Source organism: Sinocyclocheilus rhinocerous, unplaced genomic scaffold, assembly GCF_001515625.1.
Source record: "Sinocyclocheilus rhinocerous isolate Xijiao unplaced genomic scaffold, SAMN03320098_v1.1 scaffold749, whole genome shotgun sequence".
In the NCBI taxonomy this organism is placed as follows: Eukaryota; Metazoa; Chordata; class Actinopteri; order Cypriniformes; family Cyprinidae; genus Sinocyclocheilus; species Sinocyclocheilus rhinocerous.
In genome coordinates, this window is record NW_015653466.1 from 868,494 (window position 1) to 881,653 (window position 13,160).

Consider the following 13,160-nt stretch of genomic DNA (forward strand, 5'->3'; position numbering starts at 1 on the left):
TTTTTTTGTTCTTTTTTTGCTCTATTCATTTAAATGGTGTGTGTTTGTGAAAAAATTTATTTTATGACACTTAAGCCTTTCTTATGACAATAATGCTGAATCCTGCTTTGCATATGTTTGCAGAACTGATTATATACTGTATCACCTGTTGTTGTTAAAGGTTCCTGTGTATTCTGTCCCATCAGGAAATCGGTAAGTTCCTTTGCCATGATGCATGTTGTCTCTGAACAGGTCACTGTAAAACGCCCCCTGAAGGGTGTGTAAGAGTTCCTCTGCCATTCATCTACAGGCCACATAAAACCAGCAACCAAGACATAATTACTAAAAGCATAATAAGAGAAGTAAAATAGGTAGTTGTTGCATGTCTGAATTTACATTTCATCCAATTAGTTGCACTCATGACTGAGATAAAAATCGAAAAGTAGGCTATGAACGGAGATCAGGTAACTAAAGCTCCAGTATGTCACTGATCTTGACAGCTTTAGTGCACATGAGATTAAAGTTAATGTGACTTACTTAAATATTGTAATTATTATTAAAAAAAAAAAAACATCCCACACACACCTTATCATTGTCCCATTCTGCAGTGTAAGTAACTCCAGAGGCTGATGTCTGTGTGCCAGACCTTTCCTCATCACCACACCATCTGAAGTACGACAGCATTCGCCCTCTAATCACACACAACACACAAGTACACGCCTGTTTAATGAAAGAGAACACTCACAGACACGTTAAAAGCTGTCAGCTAAATCACCATATTTGTCTCCATTTGGAAAAATGTAAGAGATTTTAAGAGTTGTAATCTCTGCAACAAAGAGCAGCAAAGTTAAATCAAGGAGGCTTTTATATCTTGAAGTTAGAGCCAAAAAGAGAAAAGAAACGTAAGAGTTTAAGTTATTTGACAAGTAACAAGTATTTATATTTAGAATATACATTATAAATTATAGAAATAATTGTTATGAATATATTTACCAGACATGGTGCTTTATTTAATTGGCTTTAGTAAAAGCTTTACTAAAAACTCTATACAGGGTGGTTGCGACAGAATCTCCATAGCAACGACCCATAAACTCTGCTTCGTCTGATTTGAGTCATGCGCTGCCTTCTGTAACTTACTGCCATCTGGTGAACACCAGAGCCGTTGAGAAACGCGTAAGTCACACCTCACCACCCCGATCAGACACTTTTTTTTTTCTTTCTTTCTTTCTTTTTTTTATTGTACTTTTAGTAATTTTAAAATATTAAGCTTTTCATTTTAATTTTTTTCTTCCTTTTCTGAAGGAGATATTTTGTCGATTTGAAAACCCTGAAGGAGCATTTCAAGTCCAAACTTCATAAAAAACGGTGAGTCGAACCATAAAATCTTTTCTCTTTTCTCTTAATGTTGAATCTTTGGATCACATATAAAATACATTACTTGCATAAGCTCAAAAAGTATGCCTGGGTTTCCTATGTATATTTATTAATTCTAAAAAGCGTTTTTAAAAATTTTTTTTTTTAGATTGAAGCAGCTGAGGGAAGAGCCATATACACAGGCCAAGGCAGAGCGGGCAGCAGGAATGGGCTCCTACATCCCACCCAAAACCATAGAGGTTCACACACAGCAGGTCGAGGAAGATATGGACTGAAAGAGGACTTTGGTCTGCCTCTCTGTGGACTCTTGCTCTTCTGGACTCAGAGCAACAATTTAACCTGTTTCAGAGCTGAAATTAATTTATGGAGATTGAAAGTAAGTTGTAAAATATAAAATGAGTTGATATAATTTTGATGAATATTCATTGACAATTCTCTGTAAATTCAGACTTGTTTGATTTTGGAGAAGTCCTGGAACAGCTGGCTACAGTTTCATACACTGTTGTGAAATTACGTTGGTACGGTCTGCTTACAACAAGCAACCTTCTGGGACTGAAAGCCTCACAATGTTCATTATGTATGTGAATATAAACTCAGCAAAAAAGAAACGTCCTCTCCTTTTTTAACTACTTTCTTTCCAGCAAATTTCTTAATGTGTAAATATTTGTATGAACATAAAAAGTTGCAACAAGTGAGACAAACTGAACAAGTCTTTGATGAAAAGAAATGAAATAATGAGTCCCTGAACAAAGGGAGGGCGTGGGGGTCAATATTAAAAGCCACATTGAGTATCTTGTATAACCACCAGCTGCTTTAAGTACTACAGTGCATCTCATCCTCATGGACTGTACCGGATTTGACAGTTCTTGCTGTGAGATGTTCACCAAGACACAAGTTCTCAAACATGTCTGCGTGAACACATGGTTTGACACGATAAGCTGTCCTTCCTGTCTCCCTGTAGCACCGTCATAGGCCTCTTACATTATGGAGTTTGCTCTGGCCACATCTGCAGTCCTCATGCCTCCCTGTAGCAGGACTATGGCATGTTCACGCAGGTGATCAGGGACCCTGGGCATCTTTCTTCTAGTGTTTTTCAGAGTCAGTAGAAAGGTCTCTTTTATGTCCAAAGGTATTGTAAATCTGGCTTTAATTGCCTGTGTGTGAACTGTTGGTATTTTATGGACTGTTCCACAGGAGCATGTGCAAACATGCAATACTTGTTTATGGTTCATTGAACAAGTATGATAATAAAGTATAATATAGTAAAGAATAATAAAGTATAAGTATAATAAAGATCTGTAAACCCTATTTGGATTTTAAAATGTCCTGAAAAAGTTTTTTTTTGGGGGGGTTATTTTACAGTTTATTTGTCATGTGCCCTTCTGGAACAATGGCATGTAGTTGTATAGTATAAAATGAAATCCATGCCAGCAAACTGTAAATGATTGTTAAAAACCTAATCCTGTAATCTGTCATGGGAAAAACATGGAAATGTATTGATTAAAGAGTGTGGGACCCTCAATTATGTTTTTTGTTTCTTGCTTAGAATTACCACAGTTGTAATTTACAGATCCTTTTCCTTATTTGTCCTTTATTAACTGTTTCCAAATTTTTAATAATATTATTGACCGAATTCTTCCGTTCTCACTTAATATTAAAGAAATAATTGTACAACAACTCTAGTCTACACGTCTAGTGTGCCTGGGGGGTTATTTTACAGTTTATTTGTCATGTGCCCTTCTGGAACAATGGCATGTAGTTGTAAAATGAAATCCATGCCAGCAAACTGTAAATGATTGTTAAAAACCTAATCCTGTAATCTGTCATGGGAAAAACATGGAAATGTATTGATTAAAGAGTGTGGGACCCTCAATTATGTTTTTTGTTTCTTGCTTAGAATTACCACAGTTGTAATTTACAGATCCTTTTCCTTATTTGTCCTTTATTAACTGTTTCCAAATTTTTAATAATATTATTGACCGAATTCTTCCGTTCTCACTTAATATTAAAGAAATAATTGTACAACAACTTTTCTTGCTTAGAATTACCACAGTTGTAATTTACAGATCCTTTTCCTTATTTGTCCTTTATTCACTGTTTCCAAATTTTTAATAATATTATTGACCGAATTCTTCCGTTCTCACTTAATATTAAAGAAATAATTGTACAACAACTCTAGTCTACACGTCTAGTGTGCCTAGGGTTGAAATGTCCTTTTCGTGAACATTACACAAATACATAACTGTATTAGCAGCACTAATGACAAAAATAATGATCCAGTACATTCTTTGGCCCCGAACCATGTAATTATTGTCATACATTATATGCTGTTTCAAAACCTACTTGGCTGCCTATCTCGACAGCATTTTGGCCAACTTAGTCACGTTCCGAATGTTGTCTAGACAGGCAGCTCACTAGATTTGAACAAGCGCCCATCGAGTTCAAAAGCATGAATGTGCGCACTGGCCCTTTAAGAGCGACAGAAATTATCCACTAGCAGGAGTGATTTCCTCTTGCGCCGCTACGATAACGGCTCGTTGTACACCGGAGACGAACCCGTGACTACTGTGCTACTTCACTTAAGAGTTTTTATATCACCCTGGGCTATTTTTGTGGCCCAGTAGTGATTTACAGAGCAGATAGAGACATTTATTAGAGGATGGCCGCAGACGTGGACAAAACTCTTGCTGGAGAGCCAAAGGATGATCATGATGAAGATCGCGCGACTCCATCCAGCAGACGCGCCCGCTCACGTTTCAAGCAATTCTCCAGTTTATTTCTAATCGCTGCTGTTCCTTTCATCGGCTTTTGCATTAAATATTACCAGGGCATCCAGCTTGTGAAACGACATGTAAGTTAATACCAGTTTGGTCAGAATTTCATTGCAGTTTGACCCGTGAAGGAGGGATGCTTCTCAGAGGTACTGTGTGATTTACTGCAGCTGTTCAAGTCACATGTAGCCCTGGCTCTTTGTAAAATTTCAATAAGTTTACTTAGTTTTAAACATCCCTCTTCTAAGATTAATTCTTGAACTGTCTTTGCCACGTCTTCTGTTTTTGTTTGAAAACATTAAACTTACATCTGGTGCTCCAGCTGCCCGCTGTTTTATAAGGGTTGGATAATTGCCACAGCTGGGCAAGGCCGTTAGAACAGCAACCCCCCTATTTCTCATACACCAGTGTTACTTCTGTGTCGCTTCCTACATGAAACAGATTCTCCAGGCTGCCCTCCTTCTCAAACTGATAATAGACCCAGACACAACATTAAAAGTATGTCAGGAATTCAGTTAAAAATAAATAGACGTAGACATCATTGTGTCCTGTTGCCTTGGGGCAAGTATTCTGCTGTGCTTTCTAGCGTACAGCTCGTTCTTTTGAGTCGAATCTTTTCAATTAATCAATTGAACCGTTTCACAGAAATCTGTCTGAATGATTCGTCCACGAATGGACTGAACCAGTCTGTCAGCAAGCCACTGATTGAACAATCGCCTCGTTCGAACAGGGTGATTCGTAATGAGTAGAGAATTGATGAGTGAACTTGTAGCCAAGTAAAATAAATTGTGATCAAAGCAAATTATTATTTTTTTTAATAACAGAAATGTTTTTTTCTTTTAAACCGTAGGCTACTAAAAATGTTGATTGTATGAAAGTTGTATCACAGATATGAAACAGTTAATAAATAGTGTTTTATTAAAATGCAAAAACAGCTGAGATATGTAAATGAATTGCAATGTATTTGCAAATTATATTTAGATTTTTAATGTCTTTGTTTTTATTTGTTGAATTATGGAAAGCAAACTGAACTGGGACGTGACATTTCAATAAACAATTCTGAATTAAAAAAAAATAAATGGATTGTGAAATTAATTTTGGATATGTATCTGTTGTAGGAGGCAGGATTGAAGGAACTGGGAGCAGACGGACTCTTTTTCTTCTCATCCCTGGATATTGATCATGACCTCTATCTCAGTCCAGAGGAATTCAAACCTATTGCAGAAAAACTCACAGGTATTATTCTTGCTGTCTGTGCACTTGCAGAGCATCAACATCCTTTCACAAGTAGATATTATCTATTGAAGCAGAATTAAGATGCTTCAAGGGTATAGTCTCCATCACTGTAGAAACCTGAATTCCAGCTGAGAGTTTAAAGCATTGTTGTAATGCCTGATGTCCATCTCTGTTGCCTGAAGGTGCAGCACCTCCCCCAGAGTTTGAAGAGGAGATACCACATGACCCGAATGGAGAGACGCTGACCCTACATGCTAAAATGCAGCCTTTATTGCTCGAAAGCATGACTAAGAGCAAAGATGGCTTTCTAGGGGTAATGTAAACATTACACATTATTTATAAATTCGTCTGAACCGCTATCAAGGTTATAAACAGACAGGGTGATGATTTAAATAATGATTGAAAAAAAAAAATTAATTACCAATAATAAGAAATGTATTAAAAAACTAAGCTTAAAATAATTGTAAAAAATATAGACAGTGGACTGTTCCAAGGTGCATACCCAAAATGTGCTTATAAGGTCAATTGAGAGCAGTGTCTTTCTCATCAGGTTTCACACAGCTCTCTTAGTGGGCTGAGATTTTGGAAACGTCCAGCTGTTCTTTCATCCACGTTTTATGCCAGGCAGTTCAAGGTCTTCCTGCCACCCAGTGGTAAATCTGCCCTGGGCGACACTTGGTGGATCATTCCCAGTGAATTGAACATCTTCACCGGCTACCTTCCCAACAACCACTATCATCCTCCCACACCGCGAGGCAAAGAGGTACAAATATACCTTTAAGAATTTTAAATTAGTTTGAATGTTTGAGCTAAATTACAAATCAAAAACATTTTAACTTAATGTTACTTGGATTTAACCACATGTATAATGAATAATAGGTGATCCGAGGTTGTCCTTTTCTGTTTAGTTGGTGGATAGATGTTGTGATTGTTTAATTTCTCTCCAGGTACTGATCCACTCTATGCTGAGTATGTTCCACCCGCGGCCCTTTGTGAAATCTCGCTTCGCTCCACAGGGAGCTGTGGCTTGTATACGGGCTGCTAGTGACTTTTATTATGACATTGTTTTCAGGTGAGTTAAAAAACATGCTGCCATGCTTGGATAAAGTTTTTGTCATCCAGAATAAATGGGATTTTCTTAAAATCCAGAAGAAATATACTGTGTGTGTCACTTAATATCTGATTGTAACTTCAGTTTTAAAGTGTATTTATTTCTTGTCTCCTTGTTTAGCGCAGTTGTCGTTGCTAGGAAACGCTTGTTTTGTTTACTGTGTGGAGACGTGCTGAAATCGCGTTTGGTCTTGTACTGTATCGCGTACCTTGTCAGTGTCGTGCGCTTTGCTTGGCCATTTGTTGAGATAAACAGGAAAGTGTGTCCAGCTGAATTCAATTTGAGTTTTGTTAGCCGAATATAAAAAGCTTAGTATATGTTATATAGTATAATGGTATAATGTTCCTGTGGCTCAGTGGTAGAGCATTGCATTAGCAGCGCAAAAGGTCATGGGTTCAATTCCCAGGGAACACACTTACTGGTAAAAAATGTAGGAAAAAATGTCTGCTAAATTTATAAATTATTATTAATTAATTATAACTTTATTTTAATTGTGAGCCTCCAACAGAGTCTGATCATATTGTGTTACTAATTACAGAATCCATGCTGAGTTCCAGCTGAATGATGTTCCAGATTTTCCATTCTGGTTCACTCCTGGGCAGTTTGCTGGTAACATCATCCTCTCCAAAGATGCTTCTCACGTCCGAGAGTTTCACCTCTACGTCCCAAATGACAAGTCAGTCTTCCCTCCACTATTCCTAACTGCATTTCCTAACACTTTTAAGGTGCTAAGTGTAGGGCTGCGTAATTAATAGTGATCATGATTTCTGTTTCTCTCAATTATTTTAGCATAATTGCCTGCAATATTTGCTCACTGGTTCCACATGCTTCCATATTAATAGAAAAATGTTCGATTATTAGGTATTTGCAATAATAATTAGAAATTTAACTATTTTAGTTCTTAATGTAGAGAATGTTTAAACAATATGATAAATAAAATCTGGAAATTAGATGATAAAATAAACCATGCGTATGACTTGACATTCTCTTCATTTGTGTAAGGGCAATAATTTTTCAGATGAAATGTAAGAAGAAATTTCTCAAATGACTATATTTGTGATTAACACTTGCGATTATCATTTTTGAGCAAAATAATAGATTTTCGGTTTATCCATTATCCTGCTGCCTTAGTTAATTGTTTTATATGGCAGATCTTTGAATGTGGACATGGAGTGGCTTTATGGGGCTAGTGAGAGCAGCAACATGGAGGTGGATATTGGATACCTGCCTCAGGTTAGTGCTCATATTTATGCAGAACATCTTCAGAGGGTTTTGATTTGTGGTATACATAATGCTGAAAATGCTTCTCCTGACATTTTGTTGCATGCTTTATAGTTTTTATTTTTGCTTATGAATCAAAGCCATACATGGCATTCTTGGCTAAAACATGCATAAAGTAAATGGGCCATATATGTTTTTAGATGGATCTCCGGGCAGAAGGTCCCTCCACTCCCTCAGTGATCTATGACGAGCAGGGGAACATGATTGACAGCCGAGGGGAGGGAGGAGAGCCCATTCAGTTCGTGTTTGAGGAGATTGTCTGGAGTGCAGAGATGAGCAGAGAAGAAGCATCCAGACACCTAGAGGTCACAATGTACCCATTTAAAAAGGTGAGTCCCCTGACTCTCGATCCTCAACCTCTTTTCTGTATCACAGATTCATACTTGAAATCTGTTCTGAAGAATATGCAGCAATACTGAACAGATGTTCTTTCGAGATATCATAGGTTTTTTTGTGATATTGGTTGTTTAACAGACAAGTAGAAATGTTTTCAGTGTTGTCATTATCATTGTCAATCTCATCAGTGGGTTTTCTTTTTGGAAGGTGCCATATTTACCATTCAATGAGGCCTTTAGCAGAGCTGATGCAGAGAAGAAGCTGGTTCACTCCATCCTGCTCTGGGGAGCCCTGGATGACCAGTCATGCTGAGGTAAGACACCCAGAAACGGGCATAACGTAGAATACAAGCTTCTGGAGCAGTTAAGTTTGGCCATAATGGTCAGCATGACTTCATCTGTATCTTGATATCTTCTGACAGTGTTAATCATTGGTCAGAATGGGTTTTAAAGTTTCTTTCAGCTACATTAGATGTTACTCTAATTTGTGTTCTTTACACTTCTCTTGCTCCTTATCTGCGTTAGGTTCGGGGCGGACTCTTCGAGAGACAGTTCTCGAGAGTTCGCCCGTTTTGGCCTTGCTCAACCAGAGCTTCATCAGCAGCTGGTCTCTAGTCAAAGAGCTGGAGGATCTGCGGGTGGGGAGTTTGGGTTATTTAGCTGATGCATGTTAAGCTAAATGAAATAGTCCTTATTTAGACATATATCAGCGCTAACTAAGTGTCTTACCTTCATTTAGGGTGATAAGAAGAATCTGGATTTGAGTGAAAAGGCTCGTTTACATTTGGAAAAGTATACTTTTCCAGTGGAGATGATGGTGGCGTTGCCCAACGGCACTGTGGTGAGTCTGCTTTAGTTTTCTTAAACATTTGGTTCAGTCTGTGCCAACTGTTCTTGTTCAAGTTCCTTAGATGAATATCACTGTAACTTCTGCAGGTCCATCACATCAATGCTAATAATTTCCTGGACCAGACATCCATGAAACCAGAGGAGGAAGAGGGGCCTGCTATCAGTTTCTCAGCAGGTTTTGAGGATCCTTCAACTTCCACATACATCCGCTTCCTGCAGGAAGGGCTCGAAAAGGCCAGACCTTACCTGGAATCATAAAACTGTTTCAAGACTATCTCTCCAGAAACATCGGTGCACATTAGAGATAAATGAGGGGAGTATATGAGAGAGAAAGAAAGGGAGCACTGATATCAGCTCTGCTCCCCCGTGTCTGATTTTAGGAACGGAATATGGAGGAGCTGATGCAATTCCTTCATTCAGAAGGCAGCTGGTGACCACATGTTAGAGTGACACGTTCCATGCAAAAGTGCACAAATATAACATCAAGTTGTCACTAGTGTCACAAGAGTGTGGTTTGTCACCCCTTTAGGTTTCATTGGTGCTTAACTGTACACAACACAATCTCAATTAAGTCATATATTTTAATATAGAAAATTTGCCAATTATGTGCAAACCTACCACTTCCTGAGTGACGAATGTCATTAGTCTGATCCATTGTTCAGACTAATGAACTGAAATAGCATTATGTTGTATATTGATTTGATGAAACCACTTTTATACTTTTGTTTCATGCATACAAAGCCACTTATGTTTTGCTGCATATTTGTTTTGTTATTAGGGGCCAAGCACCGAAGGTGCAGTGGCACCTATTATATCCCTTAGCGTAATTTTTCTTCTTCCGCCGAAAGTCTATGGCAGCCCATAGAACCGCTTGCGGGAAAGTTGTGAAATTTGGCACACTGATAGAGGACAGTCTCAACAGTAACCACAGCAAGTTTGGAATCTCTAACTCCAACTCTTTAGCGCCACCACATATCTTTATGCTAATAACTTTTGAACCATAAGGCACAAAATGAAAATTTTTCCTCTGAATCCTTGGCTCATGCCGAGTCGAATGAACACAAAAATTCAAAAATCGCAAGGTTTAGTTTTTTCGCTATTTTTAATTGTTCGTAAAACCTACTTTTTCGAACTCGTCCTAGACGGTTTGTCTGATTCTCACCAAAATTGGCTCAGATCATCTTCAGACAATGCAGGAAAAAAGTTATGGAATTCAAGTTGATTTGTCCCACCATTCTCGAAAAACGCACAAAGGAATTCTACGGAAAGCACGTAAAAATGGATGTGAGGCTATATCTCCGCAACGGTTTGGCGTATTGAGACCAAACTTGGTGTGTGTTATAACAAGCATGACCTGAGACTACCTGCAGTGTTTCGGCGCAGTGCCCTCTAGTGGTCAGGCGATATAAAAAAATGCATATTTTTGCTTATAACTTCTGAATGGTTTGGCTAAAAATAACAAAACTGGTCTCTTTAGATTCGGTGGAGCATGCCGAGTCGAACCATACCAATTTCCCATGTTTGCCATTTTGGGTGTCGTCCATTTTAAATTTTGTCAAAAAATTCAATATTTTAAGAACGCTTAGACTTTGTTATTATGAAAATCAGTATGCATCTTGCCCTGATGGTACTCAAAAAGTTTGGAAGCAATTTATAAAAATGCTAATAACTTTTGCATACATTATAATATTGTAATGAGACTGATGTTTATAGATTCCTACCAAATTTGACTCAGATCATCTTCAGACCAAGCTGGCAAAAAGTTATGGATTTCGTGTCGATATACGAAACGGTTTTCGTTTAGCACATCAACGAATTTGCTGGTTAAGATGGCAAAATGCATCTGAGGCTGTATCGCTGCAAAGCTTTGACGTATTTGCACCAAACTTTGTATGTGCCATTGTCACCTCACAATGACCACGCCACATCAATTTGGTAACAGCGCCACCTATTGGTCAAGAGTAATAAACCATTGATTTATTATTATGAAATTTAAAAAAATGCTAATAACTTTTGATTGCATTAGCCTATTGCAATGAAACTGCTCTCAAAATATTCCTTGGCTTATTCCGACAACAGACATGCCAATTTTCGCTTAGCAAATCTGAACTGCCGGTCGGCCATTTTGATTTATGCTGTAAACCTACTTTTTCGAACTCCTCCTCAAGCCTTGGTCCGATTTTCACCAAAATCGAGTCAAATCATCTTCAGACTGTGCTGACAAAATGTTATGAATTTCGTGTCGATAGACGAAACTGTTTTCGTACAGCGCTGCTACAAATTTTAGGCATGGTGCCAAAATGACTCTAAGGCTATAGCTCTTCAAAACTTTGACATAATGACAACAAACTTTGTGTGTGCCATTGTCACCTCACACAGAACACACCAAAATGATTTGATTACAGCGCCACCTGTTGGTCAAAAGTGATAAGCCATTTAATCATATTACTAGTGGTTGTATTTATGATTTTTCAGCCATTTCAATTACAATCATCCTAAAATTGCTTTTATCACTCATTGTTGCATTTGGTCTGATGCTCCATGCCACGCTTAGCTCCTCAATTTGCTCACACAGAACAGACCAAAACGATTTGATTGCAGCGACAGCTGTTGGTTAAAAGTGATAAGCCATTTAATCACATTACTAGTGGTTGTATTTACGATTTTTCAGCCATTTCAATTACAATCATCCTAAAATTGCTTTTATTACTCATTGTTGCATTTGGTCTGATGCTCCATGCCATGCTTAGCTCCTCAATTTGCCTCTGGAGTGCTTGGCCCCGTGATTGCTGCTTGCAGCTATATTTCCAGATAGTTCTGTAGGACACAGAACGTTGCCGACTGTGGCTTCCTCGATTAGACCGTTTGTGATGGTCTGGTCTGAAAGCCCAATCAGGGTGAGACCAGGCCTGATGTTGTTGTTTAAGTCTGTGGAAGCAATGTCTGCTTTTCTGTGTCTGAACAGAATACTGGTAATATGCTAAAACACACACAAAGCAAAGCCTTGGATTTCAACTCAACCACACAGCTGCAGGAACGCTGCCATGGGCTCTAATATATCACACCTGAAATCCACTTTTGTGTAAGGTTGGAGGTACATAATGGTCAGTTAGGAACATCACATTTTTTTGTCTCTTATAAATTAAATCTAATGCAAAAAGCACACATGCACTCATGTCTGATTCTTTCTACCACAAGACCAGAGTAGAAACTGGAAGGAACCCTACATTTTATTTTTTTTAATGTAAACACTACTGTTCAAAAGTTTGGGAGCTGCAAGATTTGTTTAGATGTTTTTGACACAGGTCTCTTATGCTCACCAAGACTGCATTAATTTGATCTAAATACAGTAGTATTATAAAATATTACTACAATTTATCTTTTATGTTTTAAAATGTAATGTTTTCCTGTGATGTGTCACATGATCATTTTAATATGCTGATTTGCTGCTCAAAAACGTCTTATCAATGCTGACACAGTTGTGCTGCTTAATATTTTTTGTAAGACACAGTGATACATTTCAGAATGAAATAGATGAATAGAATGTTCAATAGAAGTCTTTTGTAACATTATAAATGTCTTTACTGTCACTTTTGATCAATTTAATGTGTCCTTGCTGAATAAAAACTATAATTTTGTACTGAACTTTTGAATGGTAGTGCATGAAATAACATCCCTGTAACTGCAGTTTTGTGTAAATACAATTCTGTCAGCATCAAATAAATACAATGTTTTTTTTTTTAAATAAATGAAACAATGTTAATCTAATATTTTATTAGGTAACAAGTCAATGAACACTTTCAGTATTGTGTGACTGCATTTTCATATGTATTATATTGCATTGGTTTTGTAAGACTATAATTTTTTACATTTGTAGAATAATTTTTTGTACAGATAACTTAGAGTATTGATGTTATTACCATTGCAAGAGTAATCTACAGAAAGAAGGTTTTCCTACAGGCTAGGAACACATCCACACGGGTCCTTAAGACTTTGTGGATGTCTAAGAAAGGATTGTGACACCAAAAGCCTCTCAAGACTTGAAACATGCAACTGAGGTTTGTGTGATGTTTATGTGTGGTATTCAACCCAAGTCATTTCAGTCTTGGTTTTGTTTTTGCTTGAGCAATGAGAAACCTTTTCCATGTGTAAAAAAGTTCAGCTGTGGGTTTAAACTAATGCCTAAACCAGTGTTTATAGCCAATGCTGTGCTTACTAACAGCA

The 13,160-nt window shown here is 37.6% G+C and overlaps 1 protein-coding gene and 1 long non-coding RNA gene across 2 annotated transcripts in view; one reads left to right on the plus strand and one right to left on the minus strand.

Moving 5' to 3' along the window:
• Nucleotides 1-1,066, minus strand: part of LOC107715984 (uncharacterized) — a 1,840-nt gene extending 774 nt beyond the window's left edge. Inside the window, exons 1-3 of the long non-coding RNA XR_001637158.1 lie at nucleotides 973-1,066; nucleotides 565-670; nucleotides 146-283 (exon numbers count right to left, since the gene is read on the minus strand). This is a non-coding gene — a long non-coding RNA (uncharacterized LOC107715984). The remainder of the gene's footprint in view (nucleotides 1-145; nucleotides 284-564; nucleotides 671-972) is intronic.
• A 2,781-nt stretch (nucleotides 1,067-3,847) lies between these two features.
• On the plus strand, nucleotides 3,848-9,706 carry selenon (selenoprotein N). The gene is made up of 12 exons (XM_016522268.1): nucleotides 3,848-4,204; nucleotides 5,243-5,360; nucleotides 5,543-5,673; nucleotides 5,911-6,123; nucleotides 6,308-6,432; nucleotides 7,010-7,147; nucleotides 7,623-7,704; nucleotides 7,893-8,081; nucleotides 8,296-8,401; nucleotides 8,613-8,725; nucleotides 8,827-8,928; nucleotides 9,024-9,706. The coding sequence occupies exons 1-12, from the start codon at nucleotides 4,013-4,015 to the stop codon at nucleotides 9,192-9,194; spliced, it is 1,680 nt and encodes a 559-aa protein (XP_016377754.1). The 5' UTR covers nucleotides 3,848-4,012; the 3' UTR covers nucleotides 9,195-9,706.
• The last annotated feature ends 3,454 nt before the right edge of the window (nucleotides 9,707-13,160 follow it).